The sequence below is a fragment of the Lepisosteus oculatus genome, chromosome 9 (genome assembly GCF_040954835.1).
Source record: "Lepisosteus oculatus isolate fLepOcu1 chromosome 9, fLepOcu1.hap2, whole genome shotgun sequence".
In the NCBI taxonomy this organism is placed as follows: domain Eukaryota; kingdom Metazoa; phylum Chordata; class Actinopteri; order Semionotiformes; family Lepisosteidae; genus Lepisosteus; species Lepisosteus oculatus.
In genome coordinates this window covers 463,735-482,103 of record NC_090704.1, presented here as the reverse complement: position 1 = coordinate 482,103, position 18,369 = coordinate 463,735, and the positions used below count along the sequence as shown (strand labels likewise).

The window sequence follows — 18,369 nt, the reverse complement described above, 5'->3', positions numbered from 1 at the left end:
TTCTATTATAGCATCCATTGTGATATTGGGACAAATGTCTATTGACGATTAGGCATACATATAAATCTATCGGGCAAATATTCAACTTTATATAGAGCCTTTATGACATTGATGTAGAAACTACTTGAGGAACACACACTTGTTTATGATAACTATCATTTTCCACCTCTGTATACCTCTGTTACATGTATAAAATGTTAAAATTGTACTATGCATTAGATCTGATTTTGTTTTGACTATTTACATTTTTAGTTTATCTGCGGTATCACTTTTAGAAAATGGCATTCCATTAAAGAAGTATGTGCAGACATGAAAGCAAAAGAATCACAAGCCCTTAGACCCGGTATCTGGGTCAACATCTTAAGAATGTTTCTAATGGTATAATTATTAGATGACTTAGATTGAAAAAACAAGTGAATGTCAGTGCCCTTTGGCTGTGGTTTCAAGATTAAAGCATTCTGTAATCCATAGATCAAAGGAGAGATGTAGATATAAGTGAGACTAGTCTATTTCTCTTTTATTTGTTAATTCTCCATATCTTGCTAACTGGGTATTAATCTATCCTGCCATTATTGTGTAGAAAACAAAATTCCATTAAACTATTATTTCTGTATGAACCACATCATGCATTTGTCTGGACAGTAATTTAAAAGGGAATGTTTTATACAGTGCTGTTTTATGCACAAAGTAGAGTGTCTGTTTCTAAACTGCTCCACATTTTTTGTCTCAAGTCACACAGCTGTTGTGACCACAATAAAGGAACCCTTTATGACATGGCATAGATGTACAGAAACTAGCACTTAGGGAAAGGAATTGAAAAGCATATTTATGTTGTACCCAAATCTTGAAGAAAATTAAATATTTCTTATTTGGAATTAAATCAAGGTCAAGTTGAAATGTCCTCAACAGAAAGGCAAACTTTAGTACTGGCAGGTGTTTTCATTAGCTTCTCCATCCTGGAAAGTTGCAGACACTATATCTTCTTAGAGGCAACCTGAGCAATATACCACCCGTGAAAAAACAGGCTTAGTCCAGAAAGTTGAGGTTGATAGGAGCCAGATTCTTCCCAATTACCAGCTTTTGTCCTCCAAGATGCAATAGCGTTCCCCTTAGCCAAGGGCTTGTCTTCTCCCTTTGTCTTGCTGCTCGTCTTGAAGAGCTCCCTCTAGAACGGTGAATCGACATGATCCTTGTCCAGCCTGTGTCTACAGCTAACGGCTGAAGTGGGCTCTAACAGCGATTTCAATGGCCTCGGCCTCTGTGGTTTATCTCATGAGGGACAGAGCACCTTGGAGCCTGGACGCCTCCCAAAACAAGACCGTAGAAGAGCTGGGGAGGGCGGGCAGTATTCAGGAAACTCAAGGAGCTGTCAACAACCACTGGTTTTGATTTGTTTCTGGATCACACTTTAGGAGCTCTTATATACTGCAGATCCAAGTATAAAAGTTCAGAACTACTGAGTAAATCCAAAACACAGATGGGTTGCCTGACACGATTTGAGCTATAATGTAAACTGGAAAGTGATGATAGTTCTCCCTGTGAAGAGCCAGTTGTGCTTGGTTTTTGGGCTACGTCCTCGTATACGCACACCGTAGGTTCAGAGCAGACAGTGCAGGCGTGAGCTCAGGGGTGTTTGCATTGGCTTGTTCCTGTGTGAGTAAAGAAGGAGTTGATTGCGGTTGTGAAAGAGGATTCTGTTGAAATGTCAGTCACCAGTCATGTTCCACAGACCTGCCAGCACAGTGTCCCAGCCGTATGGAATTCATTCCTACTCTGGAGTTTATGTGACATACAGACACAGCTCCCCATAACTGTGAAGCTTGTCTTGTTTGTCATCTTTATGACAGATCTGTTCTCTGTCTTTTCTTTGCTTGCCCTAATATCAAGCACCAACCCAACCCAGGAGTCCAGATTCCATCCAAACTTCAGCACAACCACCGTTATCAAATTCCAGGCCCAGATCCTAATGGCAGCGTTTTGCGTGACTGGCTGCCTCTCTCACAGTAGAGGATTTGTACTGGACTGGATTTGTCATTTGTGATTGACAGGTTTAAAGAAACTGTAATTGAATCCAGGACTGAGTAACAAAAACAGAAATCCTTTTATTTTTCCTTCTCAAAATGTCCAGGGTAGCCCTCAGATGTGCCAGAAAAATTAGATTGGTCCAGTACCTAGTTTTTTTTAATGTTCTGAAGCACGTCAGTGTGATTGAATGTGACTCGATGGAGAAGTGCAGACATTTTGCTGCCTTGCTTGATTTCTGGGTGTCACTGATTGCTCTGGGGAAACGTGTACCTGACATCCTGCAGTGGAAAACAGACTAATCTAAATGCACCACACTATGACAGTACTAATCGCACTAATGGTGTGTTCATGAAGATTGCAAAAAAAGTTTTAATTCGGTTTAACAGATTGGCCAGGTTGCCCTTGTGGAAAGAGCTGCAGTGTTTTGTTCATGTGTTTAATGTGGGTTGGTTCCTGATGCAGTAGCTGTGAGGTGGGCAACAACTAAAACATGCAAAATAAAAATAACTCATCAAAAGCTGTTTATACCACACAGAAAATGACAGAGAAAAACAGTCAAGCAAGACTGTAATGTACTGTAAGAAGTTACAAATGAGAGGAAGTTACTCTCCTTATCCGGCCCTTTTGGTAGTAGGTCGTTGATTCAAGAATCTTATCCAGCTGTCTCAGAATAAGCCAGGGTATCAGTTTTGAAAATATGCATGAGAAATTTGTTCCATACTCCCGCAATGTTTTCATGCAGGGACCAGCAAGGGGATAAAATGAGTGGAGCGACTACGCACCACACATCTGTGGCAGCTCGCTCCCGGGCCTGTGGGTGGCGCTGTAATTCTTTCAGTCCAAGTTCCGCCTCCTGTTAGCAAGACCTTCAGGCTGTTCACTGTCCTCTCCCACCTGCAGGGTCAGCGCGGCGCTCCAGGGCCGGTGGGCCAGGCCAGTCTTCCCGGGCTGCGAGGGGCAGTGGGACTGCCAGGAAACCCGGGGGAGAGAGGTCCTCCAGGGCCCAAGGTACCAGCTCAGGCTGCGCACACCTGCACTCACCGCTCTTGCACCCCGCTGGGATGGCATCGTTCGCCGCTCTGCTCATCGCAAGACGGGGCGCGCAAAAACTGGTTTATAAAGCTTACCTGCACATTCACCAGTAACTGACACTTAACGTGCAGCACTTCCATGCTGTCCAAAATGAGCCATGCACTTTTTTTTTTGTCAGTGACTGCACACCAGTTGCATGAAGCATTTCAATTGGATGTATTATCTGTCCGTCAGTGGACTGCATGCATCTGTCAGGTTAAGACAGAGTGCAATGCCCAGGCAGTGCAGTGTGTTAAACTTGCAGAAAAGTCATAAGGCAAGTATGGCCAGTGTTTCATTCATGTGTTTAACGGTGATTTGTTCCTGATGCTCACTGTGAGGTGGGCAGTGCTGGGAGTGCTGTGTCTCAGTCTGGTCTGTTGTTATCCTCAGGGGGAGCATGGTCTGGCAGGGGAGAGGGGGGCTGCAGGACTCAAGGGAATGGCAGGGGCGTCAGGAGACCAGGGCGTGAAAGGAGAATCGGGCAACAAAGGACAGCCAGTGAGTACTGGGAAATCATTCCTACTCTATAATGATATTTAAAAATGTCTGTGGAAGCATTTTCCAGATATGGAAATGAGCTGTGACTGTATGGAACATACAGGTCAGTTATTACACTTTTCTTGAAGTGGCCCAGTATGGCAATAGCTTGTGACCGTGGCGTATGGTCTAGGTTCCTGGACTTTACACCCAGGCCAGCTGGGAACCTGACAGTACTGAAGCAGTACCTGGTCCAGCAGTGTTACATCATCTGCATTGTCTCGGCATGGTGGGACAGCAGAGGAGAACTACATGTTGTCAGATCCTTTGACAAAAAGCTCTCCTGAAAATGTTCATCTGTTTTGAAGCTTCAGGCTGTTGCGAGACAAATCAACTATCTGGAGGATACAGCTAAATATAGCCATAGCATTTGCTAAGCAGCCAAGCTGTGGTGCAGGGCAGTCTCTCACGAATGTTGTTCCAGGTAATTTTCCATTCGGTCTGAAGTTCAAATTGATCTGAGGAAGGGATTGATGGAACCAGTCCCTTTGGCAACGTTAAGCGTGTAATGAAGCACGATTTGGGAATGAAAGTAAACACTAAAGCATCCGCTTTGAAACTGATAGGTTCTGTTAAGTCATTCTAAAAATAATGAAGCCGACTGATTGCAAGTAAACCAGATTTTGAACCATGGAGGAGCAGGGCTATGGTGGTGATGATTATTATGTTTGTGATCGTTGTCTTTTCTTTTGAAGTCCTTTTTCCTCAAATCCCTTAAGCAAATCCAGGTTTGTAGTGGTGGGCTTCATCCCCCAGTGCAGGACAGAAAGCAGCCTCAGAGAACTGCTCTGCACCACGCAGGAGACACGTTAAGTCCTTGGCCTTTGCTGGCTGTCCCTGCGGCTGGACTTTGACAGGCAGAGACAGAAACCTAGATGGTGGAAGAACTGCTTGTATGGATAAGCTGTTCACAGCCCTTTTCTCTCACTTATATTAGTTTGATTAATTATTTAATTACATTAATTGCATTGTTTGCTTTCCTGCAGGGCGATCCCGGTGATCAGGGGTTACTTGGCTTTCCAGGGTTCCCTGGCCCAAAGGTTGGTGAGCTGGTTGCCGTTTTCCTTGTGGGCAGAATTGGTTCAGCGCTGACTTTCCCACTAATCTCTGCATAATGGTGCAGATTATTAATTGTTTAGGATATATTATACTAGCAGTGGATTTTTTTACTGTGAAGTGAAGAAACAGACTTGGTAAACACCAGGAAAGATTAGTCTGACCCAGACTCAGAAGTCAATTTACTGGATTTAAAGCCAAACCATTCTACTCTGTAAAAAGTAAAACAGGAGTATTGTGAATTTTTATTCTAAAACCCACAGGTAGACAGTGCAAGGACCCTAAATACATTCTCAAGCTTTTAGTTCTAATCATTGAATTTCAAGAAACATTCATAAATATGTTTGGAAACTTTAGTGTTTAGAGTGGGGAGCTGCTTCAGCTTACGATCTGAAAGAAGACTAATTCCTTGTTGAGAAGTTAAAAGAAAGTCAGAAAACGCATGTTGCCTGCTATAAAGCCAGGAAAAGCCAAGAGGTATTATTTTTTCAGCATGAGATAGGGAGAGATGTGAACGGATATGGCCTTTTCATAGATCAGGGACACCAAAAGATCATGACCCAGGTACTGAGTACTGCTACTGCAGGAGCTTACTACAAATACTATTGCTACTACTAATAGCAATACTAAAAGATTTTGTTAATCCCTTTTTATAACATTTAAGCAACATAAGGCAAATAGTACTTGGTTAATGTCAGATTTCGAGGAAACATCAATGTGAGTGTCATCAGTATAGAAATGAAAGCTGATGCCCTCTCAGGAAGCAGTCCCAATGTGAACATTCAATACAGGCACTAAAAAGAATGAGACCCAGAACAGAGCCCTGCTAGGTGCCGTACGCGACCAGCTGTGGTGAGGAGGAACAAAACCTGATTTAAGCAAATTGTTTTCTGTCACTTAAATAAGGTTACAGAAATCTGCATTATTTAAGCTTTCATACCTTGGAGCACCATAAGGCTTTCAGCAGTGCCATAAAGTGTCTAGTGCTTCTGAACATTGTGTCATGTTGGTTTACTCTTGCTCCTGTGGTATGAGTGCACTCTCTATTCCAGGCCTGTTTACCAGACACTGCTCTGTTTCTTGCAGGGACCGAATGGGGATCTAGGCTTGACTGGCATTCCTGGGCCAAAGGGTCCTGTCGGTATAGCGGTGAGGATTTTTTATTATCCTGCTGCACTTTTCTGGTTTGTTTTGCAATCCTGCCTGAGTGAAACCTTATTCTGTTTTGTTGCAGGGGTTCAGTGGGCCGGTTGGTCCTGTTGGGCTGATTGGTCCCGTTGGGAGACCTGTAAGTTCATTCATCCGTAATAAGCTGTACTAACAAAACTAGATATAAATTGCTTAAACTGAAAGCAGCATGTTTAATGGCTTTCTGGTGTACATGGTTAAATTACAGTATGTATCTACTGCATTTTACCTGTATTCTTTATTTTTAAAGGTGGAAATGCATATTGGAGACAGATTTTATCTAGAATTTCATTAACAAAATGCTGTCCTTTCAAAGAGCTGCTGTTGTAATGAATAACATGGAAGAAATTGTATCCACAGCAAGAAAAAATTTAAAATTTAACTGTAACCATCTGACATCAACATTTGGCGTACAAAAAGGTCTGTCAACATAATTTGCTTTTAATCCTGCATCAGGCAGGTAAAGGCACAACCCTTCTGTTCTCTTCAGCGTGGGGAAGCTATCACTAATAGCAGAAGTGGAGCAGTAAAATAACAGTGAAGGAAACGGTGCCAGCTGTCCTCAGGGCAGTCAGCGAGAGGTGCTGTCCCAACGCAGTGACTGCTGGTCTCTGTGGGACCTGGGAGACTGGGTCGTTTATAGTAGAAATCCAGAGAGCAATGTCTCCATTGCTTTGTCATTCCAAGAAGGAGTCTGGGGAGAAGGGTATTTTTAGAGGACATCACTGTCCTGAAGAGAGGGGAATGCTTCTCATGACAAGGGGACAGTGTTGCCTCCTACCAGTACTGTAGTCCTGATTAAGGACTTGTTGAAATCAGGAGGCAGCTTGCATCAGGAGCTCACTAATGAGATTTGTTTTCCTTCTCAGGGACCTAGAGGCACTAAAGGAAGTCGTGGAGAAATGGTAAGAACCTGTTTTTTTAAGGATGTTTTTTCTTGCTTGGATATAATTCCCTGACAGTTGAACTGTTTCGGTTTTGTTCCGCAAAGATTCAGGTGACGTCATTAAGAGATGTAGTAAACACTACTGACATGAGAGTAAAAGGGCCAGAGTAATTAAATCTCGGACTGTAGTTCTGGCAGGAAGCAAGTGGGATGTGAACTCACCACTTGAGTTTAGCTTGCACTGCTGTTGTAATCAATTGTGGCTGCTTTCATAAATACATCGGAACTAAATTACAGACTGGTTGTCCTTCATTCATGGTCCAGGATATTCTGATCCCAGTTATTGGAAGTTGCAAAACATTTAAACAAAATTCAGGAAAATTCTTCGTCTGTGTCATGGAACAAAACTCTTGAAATGTAACTCGATTACATCAAAGAAGCACAGCAAAATGAAATGCAGTGTTGTTTTGAAAAATCTTTTATTCAAAAAGTATAATGTATAGTTTCAGCCAATCCTTTGTGGGTCAATATACCGGTCTCTTTTCTTGTGGCCAAAAATTTCTCTTCAACTGAATATTTTTACAAGTTATCAAAATAATAGATTTATTAGATCAATATCAACAGATTTAATACCTATTTAAGGTTTACTATTCAGTTTATGGATATACAGACATGAGAAAAATTGAGGAGCTAAAAAAAAAAGACAAAAAAAGAACCATGTGCTCAGTGCCAGTGAGTCCTTCCTGAACAGTCCTGTACAGACAGTGCTCCTGATGGTGTTTTGATACACAGATCTCTTTGCCCTGTGCACCGTTAACCATGAGTCCGAGCTACATGTGAACACTGTGTGTAGAAAGTTTGCAAACAATAGCCTGGCTCTTGTGGTTTTTAGTCTCGGGCTTTTCAAAGCCGACTTTGAGGGTCTTAGCGCAGAGCTTTGCCCTGTAGAATAAAACAGAAGACATACTGTAACAATTCCATCTTTTTCTTTTGTGTTATTTTAATGATGATATTTATAATCAGCTTTATTTTCTACAACTCCTTGAAAGGAAGTAAACTAAACTTCAATGATACATGAAAAACAAATATGAAAGAAATTAAAATTGAAGAAATGCCAACAGCAAGAAAAAGCAACAGAAAAACAATTGCAAGAAGCCTTATTGCCCCATATTTCATATAGATTTGAAACTTTTCCTTAGAAATCTGGGGAAAATGCTGGTGTTGTTTTGTACAAGGTCGTTTTATTCCACGTTTCTTTTCTTCTGTCTGACACAGGGTCCTCAGGGGCCAAGAGGGCGTCCAGGTCCGCCTGTAAGTCATTCTCCTCTGTTCCTCTTCTGCTCCGCAAAGACGAATAGTGAGAGTCCTGGGGAGGAAAGTGTCCACCCAGACTCTTGTTCCTGACAAGCAGGCCTGAGTCTTAATAAACTTATTCAGTTTCTCTCGCATCTGAATTAATGTCTTTATTTTTCAGGGTCCTCCAGGGCCTCCTGGTCCCACGGTAAGATTCAGAGACGAAATCCATTTAACTCAATGTGCTGTTTTGTGTTGATGATGTAGACTGTGTTGCCCACAGTGACCAGAAGACACTGACCTCCTGTTTGTCACTGGTTTAAGAAAGCCTTTCAATCCTTACAGGCGTGAAATAGAACATGCCCTATTTTGTTTTTTTTATATTGTATTCAGAATGTCTTCTTTGGTGCTTCCTCTCTTGCAGAAACTGTTGGATATTAATGTGGCCATTCGAGCCTTGATTGAATCGAGTGCAGCCCTGGAGGCGCAGGTAACTGGCTTGTCTCCTCTGTTCCAGTGGACACTGGATCATGACCGTAACTGAACTGATGAGGCTCCAAAACAGATTTTCTCTCATGCATCTTCCTACTAGGGTTTGTTTAAAAGTTATGAGAAGAGACTTCATGAAATGTACATTTTGTAGAGATGGATCTGCTCAGTATTGAACCATAGGGTATTAAAGCTGAGAACATGTGGCTGTAGCATCTGTGGCTAAGTTATAAAAGCAGTACAACAGTAAAAAGATTTCCACTGTAATTCATGAAGAAATTGCTTGCTGTTTGTAATGCAGTTTGTGAAAAGATTATTGTAAGATTAATTCGATTTTTTTTTCTTTTTCCATTTGTTGCATTTGTTATTTGTGCCCGTCTCATAAATAAATGGGTAAAATACGATCTTCATAATCTTTGCATCAACACAAATTCTAATGACTGCTGTTGGCTGTTTCTTTTAATTTCCATCCCAAAATGTGCACTAATCCACATGGTTAAACATTTTTTTCCCCTGGTTAACTTGCTTGAAACGGGAAACCTGGATGCACACGTTTTTCTGTTCATGTCGGCATGGGGTCTCCCTGGGGCATGCTGGGGGCTTGGTGTCTTGGTGGTGGGCTTTGGTTGTTCTGTTTCATTCTTGCTTGTTTGTTCCACTTGAATGCATGTTGCTGGGCTGCTTGTGCTTCTAACATTACATGGCACAGAGCTATCAGAACACTGAAATGGCCTTGCTTGACCAAAGTACAGAGATCTTCAAAACTCTGCACTACCTGAACAGTCTAATGCAAAGTATTAAGAACCCTCTGGGCACCCGAGACAATCCAGCCAGAATCTGCAAAGACTTGCTGAGCTGTGAACAAAAGCTGACAGACGGTAAGCCTATGACACTTCTTCTCTCTGTTGTAGTTTTGGGTTTTGTGCTATTTAAATTACATGCACTTAACATTGTTGACTTAAAATGTTCTTATCGTGTTGTCTTTTCTTGGGTGTTGCAGGAAAATTCTGGATAGATCCCAATCTTGGATGTCCTTCTGATGCCTTCGAGGTTTTCTGCAACTTTACAGCTGGGGGCCAGACATGTGTCCACCCCGTGTCAGCGTCCAAGGTGCCCTCTCTCTAAAAGAGCACCCCACATTTGATTTTGTTTGTATAGCTTTTAAATGTAACAAATAATTAATTTCTTACATTCATTGAAACCAGGCATGTTAACTATTTTTTCCATTTAAACATACATAATGGAATCATTATGTAATTGCATACCTGATAATGACCTGATACATTAAGTTACTTTGGACTTAAAAATGTTTCATTACAGGCTGCATGTTGGAAGAGCTTTGGGTAATTGTAAAATGAGGTATTTTCTGGGTTCATCTTGCTTAGGTCTTGAAAAACAAAGATCTGTGTCACATGTCTGATCTCTATAGTACATTCAGGTGGTAATTTGGGGCTGTCCTTTGTGAGTGTTTAAGGACATGCAGTAGTTAATGGGAATTTCTTAGTTTTTACTCTAGAAATACATATTGCAACAGCGGGGTTCAGTACAGAATGGAGCAGGCATAGGACTCAGGAAAAGGGGGAAACCATCACATTTAAGATATATTTCCGGTATAGTTAATACTTAAAATGGGTTGATTAGCTGTCTGTTGTATTTTAAGACATTTTCCACTTGCATAAGGCTTCACCATTCTGAGTGGCTTTGTTCTCAAGATAGAAACACTTGTGGCTGTGAACCTCACAGTGCTGAGAAAACATCTTGTTTTCCACCTGGAAAGGTCAGGATTGATTGAAATGCTGCAGCAAATTTTTCAGATTTTTTGAAGGACTAAATATTTCACCATCTTCTCCTGTTTTACATCCTTGCCTGTACAAAAGTCACTCAATCCCAGAGATACAGAGGTTTCTCACATAGATTCTTTCAATCCACTGAACCATACAAACACAACCTGTCATTATAATCAGTGGCCTGCTGCTGTTGTGAGAGGACTGACTGTTCCCACCTCATGCATTTCTTTCAAACTGCGTTATGCCTTGCAAAACCAACCAATGTGCCCTACCTTAATTTTGAAATAAATTTCCAGAGAAAGATTTCAAAGTAAGATAATGTTAATCCAAGTCAAGGTTGATAAATGTCTACGCATCTGGTTGCATATTGTTTTAACTTTCAAAACAAAAGTCATATTATTGAATAATCCAAGTCAAATATAAACTTGGTTTCCAAGTATCCCAACTCATCTTGTTTTACATGTCTGCTTGGATGTTTGTATTTCCTGGCTTGGATGATAGCGATGTTTAGGAAATGGCCTTTGAGCCTGTTCCTTGGAAACATGGCTGATACCATCCATTTATCAGGCTTATCACTGTTGCCCTGTGTTACACTCATTATTGATATCGGTGCTCTGTGATTGGTGTATACTGAATGAGTTTGAATGGGTTTTAAATTTAGTTACACATACTTAATATGAATAAAAACAATTTCCTATCCTCAGTTCAGTTCCCTGCAAGTTCCTGCAATGAAAGATGTTGTAATTTTGTCCTATTGATCTTCCCAAGAGCAGTTCCACACAGTAGTGTTGCCTCTTGGGCAGCTCGTCATTAGAGATTGTGGATGATCTCAACTCTCCTAGCTGGTTAGATAAAGGATGGTGAGGGCTATTAAAAAATAAAACAGCTGTACAAGTGGCAGCTTCATTTTAATGTTGCATACTTTTTAAAACTTTTTCATTTTCAAAGGGGCTTAGCTGTAACTGCTGGGAAACCTTAAAAGACTTTTTAAAAATAAAGATATGCAAAGACCTAGGAGACTATTAAGATTCTGTTAAAATACCATGAACGGGACATTTGTCCAGTTTCAAATCTAAGAGGCCACACAATCATGCAAGGCAAGCGTCCGTTATCTAACGGGATGGGACACTAACCCATTGTTCCTTCTGCAGATGGAATTTGGCATTGGAAAAGTGCAGCTGAGGTTTCTTCACTTGTTGAACACGGAAGCCACGCACACAATTACGGTGCACTGTCTGAACACGCCGGTGTGGAACCACACGGGGTCTGGGCAGCACAGGGAGTCTGTTCGCTTTAAGGGCTGGAATGGCCAGACCTTCAAGGCAAACTCATTATTTGAGCCACACGTGCTACTCGACGAGTGCAAGGTAATAAGCGAGTCTTAGCGGGAATGGCAGCTTAGAATCATATCTACCTCTGTGAATTTTCATTGCATTTGCTATATTGAGCATTCCTTGAAGACACACCATGTATTAAGACTTGTGGGGGGATATACATCCTCCTCAAATCTCACATTAGAATTTGAAACGATGACAAACCATAGTGGAGTCATGATCCGTGTGATGAACCCTGGGGTTGGGGAATAGAGGGGAGAGACACTACCACCCTGCCCTTTTCTGCAGGCCTCCATGGAAGGGGGGCTAAGTCTGTGCAATTTCAGGTCCAGAAGGGGCCAATTTTTCTTCTTGATAAATTGTGGTAACATTCCAAATATTGGATCAGCTGAGGTTGCTGTGAGCTGCTTTTAGTCCACTGCTCTTTAGTGAGCTATGAAGATCTGTTTGTGTTATTATTCATCATACAGCGCACTGACTGACAAGAGCTGATGAGGTGCAATGTGTGCGGTCAGAAATCAGCCCTCCTCTTTCCCTTCGGTGCTGAAACGGGATCCCACTGGCAGACAGGTGCTCAGCAAGTGCTTTTGTTTTTGTCAGATTCAAGATGGCAGCTGGCACCAGTCACGCTTCTTCTTTCAATCTCAGGACAGCACCCAGCTTCCCATCACCGAGATCCTCGGACTCCCTCGCCCCCAGCCAGGCCGGCGGTACGAGATCGAGGTGGGGCCCGTCTGCTTTACATGAGGCGGTCACAGAACATTACAGCGTGCAGCCAAGTTAAACACAGCAGCGCCTCGAGAGGTCGCCGGTTTCCAGCAAGACATCGTCGTCAATTTGTCCCTAGCAGGAAAAAACCCCAAAGATGCCATCAGGAAAGTCCTGGACTTGTGGGAGATGGATGGTGTGGAGAATGGGAAGCTACTGACTCAAGGAAGCCTGTGAGCGCAGTCCACACCAGTATCCATCACAGACATGTTATATGCAGAACAGGGCTTCTGGCTGTGGCTCCCGGAGCACAGCTCAGTGTGCCGAACCTTCAAGGGCACGGGCCCACCACACTGCCACCCCGGCCAGCGCTGAGTGGAGCCGCAGGACACTGCGAACACCAACACTCCAGACGTGCAGTAGCCTGCGGATGGATTACTGCTTTTTAAAAGTCAACAGGTTTCACGTTTCTAATTTTTAATCTGGATCTGCTGTCCGCTGTGGACACGTGCGTTTTAACAGATGGTGCTCTACCTCCTGGATGTGTGGACTTCAAAAAAAAAATTACACACGTGCTTCAAATATTAAAAAAAATGGTGCTTGTGGTTTTGAAATTGTTTTAAAGTTTTTATTTCAAGTTGTATGTACTGGTTACATCGCGATCTTTCCAGTTGTAAAAGTACTTATTCGAAATAATTTTTGGCCATTTATTTCATTACAGTTTTTTATTTATATGAACTTATGACAAATTGTGTATGTCAAGTTTTTTTTTTATGTAGTTTTGTTTATGGAAGTGCCATTCAAAGTGGCACGCCTTCATGCGGCCTGTAGCCAGGTAAACGTTCTAGCCCTTGGAAGTAATGTTGTAGAGCAACTTCATTTTTTAAAAGCATTTTGGATTTTAGCTTGATATTTTTGTGAACATTAAAGGAATCCTTGATAGCATCAAGACATTCTTTTCTTGTGTATATTTTGATAATACATAGTTAATTATTTATATCATATTTTTCCCCACTTACTGTTACCCAATAATTTATCCCACCTTTTCAGAGTCTGTACTAGTCCCACAGATGAAAGATTATTAATACATGCAAGAGGCAGTACATGTGTGTATGTGTATATACTGTGTATACATATGCATTTTCAATGTTTGTTTGTATTAAACAAACTGGCAGCTAGCAAAAGCCAGAACAAAACTCTTCCTTATTATTATAGTATAAATATCTGTAACATTGAATTATAAAATAAAAATACAGATGCTCTGGAACAACAAGTGCATTTTGTAAATATAAAAAGTAATAAAATAAAAATGGTCCTAACCCCTAAAGAATAAATTGTGGAAACTTTTTATGGCACATTTCGTTGCTCAAAACCTGCATGCCTTCTTTAATTCATAAATGACTGGCTCACAGCTGGAATTAATGGGAACTGTTCAGTGAGTACGAGACAGAATAACCACAGCTTGTTCCTGCTTTTAATCACAAGGTGAAATATCAGACTTACAAAAATTGCAATAATTAAAAAATCCAAAACTATGATATTTTCCTTTCTTAACTTCATGTTTTGGCTGTACCTTGACCAGTGGCGGATTAAGGTGATCAGAGGCCTCTAGGCTACACGTCGTGTAGCCCCTCCATTACCAGAAAAAAGCGAGAGAAAATACTGTAATTCAGTGACGTATTCGGAGTAGGAGCTGCTACCGCCGATTCAAACGGAATGTAACGCAGGGAACACACACACACTACAATAGCTTATAATGCAAGTACAGCAACACAACCAATAAATCAGATTCAGAGCCAATCTGCGAGCTGATAACGGAAGTCATGCGCACGCTTGCTTTGAAACCGACGATACACAACAGCAACAAGATCAGCACAGCAGAGACCAGCGAGCACCCTGTCTGAGCGCACTAGTTCAAGAACAGCAGCAAGCTGACTCAAATCAGTCAATACACTGCATCGACGAATGATACGTAGATACGAAACATACCGGCGACAAACCAAACGCACAAAAATAACCATGTTCTTACCTTTGCAAGTTTTTCCGTTTTCCTTGCAGAAAAGTAATTTATAAGGCTGCCAAAATCCATAGAAAGTGATGTCCTGCGCAAAATGGGCATCAGGGCCTGGTGATTCAGTCTGTTTTGATCCATTTTGACCAACGCCAGTTTTGAAAAAGAGCGCCCCCCGCTTGCACTGGTTACCGGTAAAGTCATGAACTGTCTAAGAGAAGTATCAACATTTGGAAATACTGACTGGAGTTTCCTCCTTATTAGCTGTAATAGAGTCCTTGCTGATGCGTCCTCGTTTCCTTTAATAAGTTCTCTGAATTGACCTATTTCATCCACAAAGCCCACCTCCAAATCATCCGCACATTTCTTTTGGAGATTAGTGGCCATATCATGTTGGGAGATGCAGGAAATGTTGGTCAAAAACCCGAATGTCCCTGTAGGAGCGGTACCTCCTATCCACTTCGGCAACAAGTCGGTCTATGACCGCAACGAAAACAACAGTACTGAACTGATCTCGGCCTGATTGCTCACTCTCGGGCTCTGTGGCTTCGTCTGCTTGTTTTTTCCGTTTTCTCTGCCAATGTGTATCCACCTTGTAATGTTGGGACACTGTTGGGGACATGTTTTTAGTTCTCAACCGATTAGACCATTATCAGCACAGCGCATAACGTATGCAACCATAGGCTTTCCACGGCTCTCCGACACTTCGTGTTCAGCCAAGCGTACGGCTGCATTTCTGCAGTCAGTCTAGACTGATCACCACTGTCCCCAAATAATTAACATGCGAAACAAAACACTGCACCTTTCGAAAAGGGAATAAAGCAGCCATTCGCTTGACGCACACTCGCCATTTCCGAGTTGTCTTTTGAAGAGGGTTTTAGAGAAATACCTCTTTTAGCGTTTATGTTGTCTTTCTGATGCTGCAACCTCTGCGTCCTGGTTTTGACACGATTCCGGGCCCAGTTTAACCCAGTATGGCCGCATCTATTTCACCCCAGCACGCTGGGTCCGAGCTATAGGAAGCGGGAGCTGCTGTTGCGGCCTCTATTGGCTCCACGGCAGCAGGTGCAACAGACATGGCGGCGGCTCGTCGGTCCCGCGGAGACGGCAGCGGGTGTTGGCGTTTCAGACGGCTCTGCCTCCGACCCCGTTGCGGGAGCTGCTCGTCCACATGCGCCCAGGCGAGAGCCGGCAGCAGCTAACTTTTCAACCGCGGGTGTTGTAGCACTGGCTGCAACGTTAGCTGTAAACTCAGGACCGGGGTCCGGCTCAGCAAACGTGAAATAACCAGTCAATCTGTGGATCTTTTTAACCAGACCCTGCTCAAACCGCTTTTTTAACCACCCTGCTTTTCTTTTTCGCGCGCATTTCGAGGCTGGGTACCGTAAACTTGCACAAAAAAATCACCCGATGAATCTGCCGAAATAAATTTAATTTAAACTGCGAACACATTGCATCTAACCAATCATTAGTTCACACATTATTCCACGTTTTTATGGACCAATGGGGATCCACAGGTCCGTTTAAAAAATACCCCGGCCAATCAGGAGTCCCTAATCAGACCCACTGGTCTGTTTAAAAAATACTCTGGCCAATCGGGTCCCTTGATCAATCCGGGGCCCCAAGGCTACAACCTATACTAGCCTGTTCATTAATCTGCCTCCGAGATTGTTGGTTTTAGTTGGACACGTTCATGCTTAACTAAGCATTAAGATGCAACAGCCTTGAGATCCTTGGATCAATACCAGCAATCAAACCGGGCTTGATGGGCCAAATAGCTTCCTCTCGAGTGTAACACTTCTTCTCTTCATTTATTATGTTTTTTTATCTACTGCCCTCCATCTCTCTCTCCTGTGTCTCCACAGTCACTCTCCAGAGTTTCTGGTTGGCATTGTGTTTCATAGAGATCTTTGTCTTCTCAGCATGGACAGAAATGTTACAAACAAGAGGAGGTCATTTTAGTCTTCTGAATGAAAGCATGTTTAAGATGGTGACTTGAGAAAACCTGCGTCTCGGCATGGAGATCTGCTTTCTAATTCAGCATAAACCAGCATATCCCAAACACAAACACGCAGTCTGACGAGGTGCAGTGTAAAGCAACCATGTCTGCTAGTTTAGAAGCTACATTTCTCCTTTGAACCAGCAGGTAAGGCAGGATACAGAGTTTATACACACTGCAGAACCAGGATCCCTTCCCAGAGCTCTGGAGAGTCACAGGTCTTCGGGACTTATAGGAGTTTTCAGGTCATCTTAACCTCACAAATATTCTGTAGACACACACTGGGAGAGAAAAGTTTAACAAACCAATGGATTGAATCATTAGTATCACAATTTCTAGCTACTGTTATTGTAGGCAGTTCATAGGTGCCACAGTGTCCCTGCTTATAAAATGTAGCCTGAAAATAGTAAATGCCACACAAACTTGATTAAAGTGCTACTTAATTCTCTTATCTCCTCATCAGACATAAAAACATAAAAGTTGTGCATTAATCTAATTAGGCATATGTTAAACACATGTAAAACAATACTGAATTATGAACATTACTTAAGTAGCTTCTTCAATTTTCCTAAAACATAATAGCTGTCAGAAATAGTGCCTTACTAATAACCTCACTGCTATTACAGTACGACCCTGTGCTTCTCATTTCTATCTTAATTATACGTAGACCCACCACAATATTTTTAAGATTGGCCGAGAAACAATGTGAAGTAATGTAAGTGAGCAAAAACTAGACATTACATCAGCAAATGGCTCAAGTGAAAAAATAAACAAAATAGACTTTGTAAAAAAAGCAATATAAAATCTCAGTGATTTAGCCGCACTCCAGCTATTGAGGATAATTCGCTGGAGACGTTTTCTTGTTCTTAGCCTTTGTGTCTCGCAAGGGAACATTTTTCTCAGTGCCATGACAACTCTAAATACAGACTAATAAACATTCATCTCACTTTCAGCAGGAGATGAACCCTCACGAAGGACATTAGCCTTTGAGGGGGGCATGTTCAACAATCAGCTCGGCCAGTTCATATATCCTGCAGCTCCCCACAAAACTATTCATCCAGCCTTATTCTTGAAAAGCCCGGAGCTTGTTTTTCACCCCCAAGGAGGACAAAACCCCCTTTTGTCAGTTTTTAAGCCGCGCGATGCTCCCTGCTAAAGGAGAAAGTGTTTCTGCATTCTTGGACCACTTCACCACAGCGCTGAGTGGACATTCTCTCTTTGGACATGCACCCCAGCACCCCAGCAGCGACACACAAGACACAGATATTTCACAGGCTCAAGCCAAGTCTGCAGAAACACAAAAATGTACATCCCCCAATGTTTTCATTTAGATTTTAGTGAAATATTCCTTAGAAGTAATGTTACAGTATATCCATCCTTTTTCCTAACTGTTTCTTCCAAAACAGGTTCATGTGGGATCCAGAGCCTATCTCAGCAAGCACCAGGAGCAAAGCAGGATACACCCTGGACAGGACGCCAGTCCAGCGCAGGACACACAGAGACACTAACACGCACACTCTCACACCAGGGTCCAATTTCCCAGAAGTCCATTAACCTACCATTATGTCTTTATTCTGTAGGAGGAAACTGGAGCACCCAGAAACACATGTAAACACAGAGAGAACATACCGACTCCATGCAGAGAGCAGCACAGGTAGGGAATTAAACTCAATATCCCAGCACTACTTTAATCTATTACTTATTTAAGAAATAGCAATTATGACAAACATATGGAAAATACTTAATGTGCTTGTTTTTCAAAGCAAACTTTATTAAGGTATTAGAAATTATTTACCTTTAACCTTAATACTTAATCTGGAGAGCAGTCCTACATGTGTTAAGGATTGTTTGTGAGCCTTACTCAGTTTTCTGTAATTATTTTTCATTATAATTAGAAATGACTATCCCATCTCTTCAAGGGGGTAAATTAAGATTTTAGCCTGCAAATAGTATTTCATTTATTAATTTGTTTATTCATTCCT

At 42.0% G+C, this 18,369-nt stretch overlaps 1 protein-coding gene across 1 annotated transcript in view; it reads left to right on the top strand.

Annotated features, from left to right (window-relative positions):
- Nucleotides 1-13,328, top strand: part of LOC102691221 (collagen alpha-1(XXIV) chain) — a 101,952-nt gene extending 88,624 nt beyond the window's left edge. The window contains exons 48-60 of the mRNA XM_015355241.2: nucleotides 2,926-3,033; nucleotides 3,490-3,597; nucleotides 4,623-4,676; nucleotides 5,779-5,841; nucleotides 5,927-5,980; nucleotides 6,750-6,785; nucleotides 8,042-8,077; nucleotides 8,241-8,267; nucleotides 8,484-8,549; nucleotides 9,258-9,426; nucleotides 9,549-9,658; nucleotides 11,487-11,702; nucleotides 12,270-13,328. Of these exons, the coding sequence (XP_015210727.2) occupies nucleotides 2,926-3,033; nucleotides 3,490-3,597; nucleotides 4,623-4,676; nucleotides 5,779-5,841; nucleotides 5,927-5,980; nucleotides 6,750-6,785; nucleotides 8,042-8,077; nucleotides 8,241-8,267; nucleotides 8,484-8,549; nucleotides 9,258-9,426; nucleotides 9,549-9,658; nucleotides 11,487-11,702; nucleotides 12,270-12,416 (1,194 nt within the window). The 3' untranslated portion in view covers nucleotides 12,417-13,328. The remainder of the gene's footprint in view (nucleotides 1-2,925; nucleotides 3,034-3,489; nucleotides 3,598-4,622; nucleotides 4,677-5,778; nucleotides 5,842-5,926; nucleotides 5,981-6,749; nucleotides 6,786-8,041; nucleotides 8,078-8,240; nucleotides 8,268-8,483; nucleotides 8,550-9,257; nucleotides 9,427-9,548; nucleotides 9,659-11,486; nucleotides 11,703-12,269) is intronic.
- The last annotated feature ends 5,041 nt before the right edge of the window (nucleotides 13,329-18,369 follow it).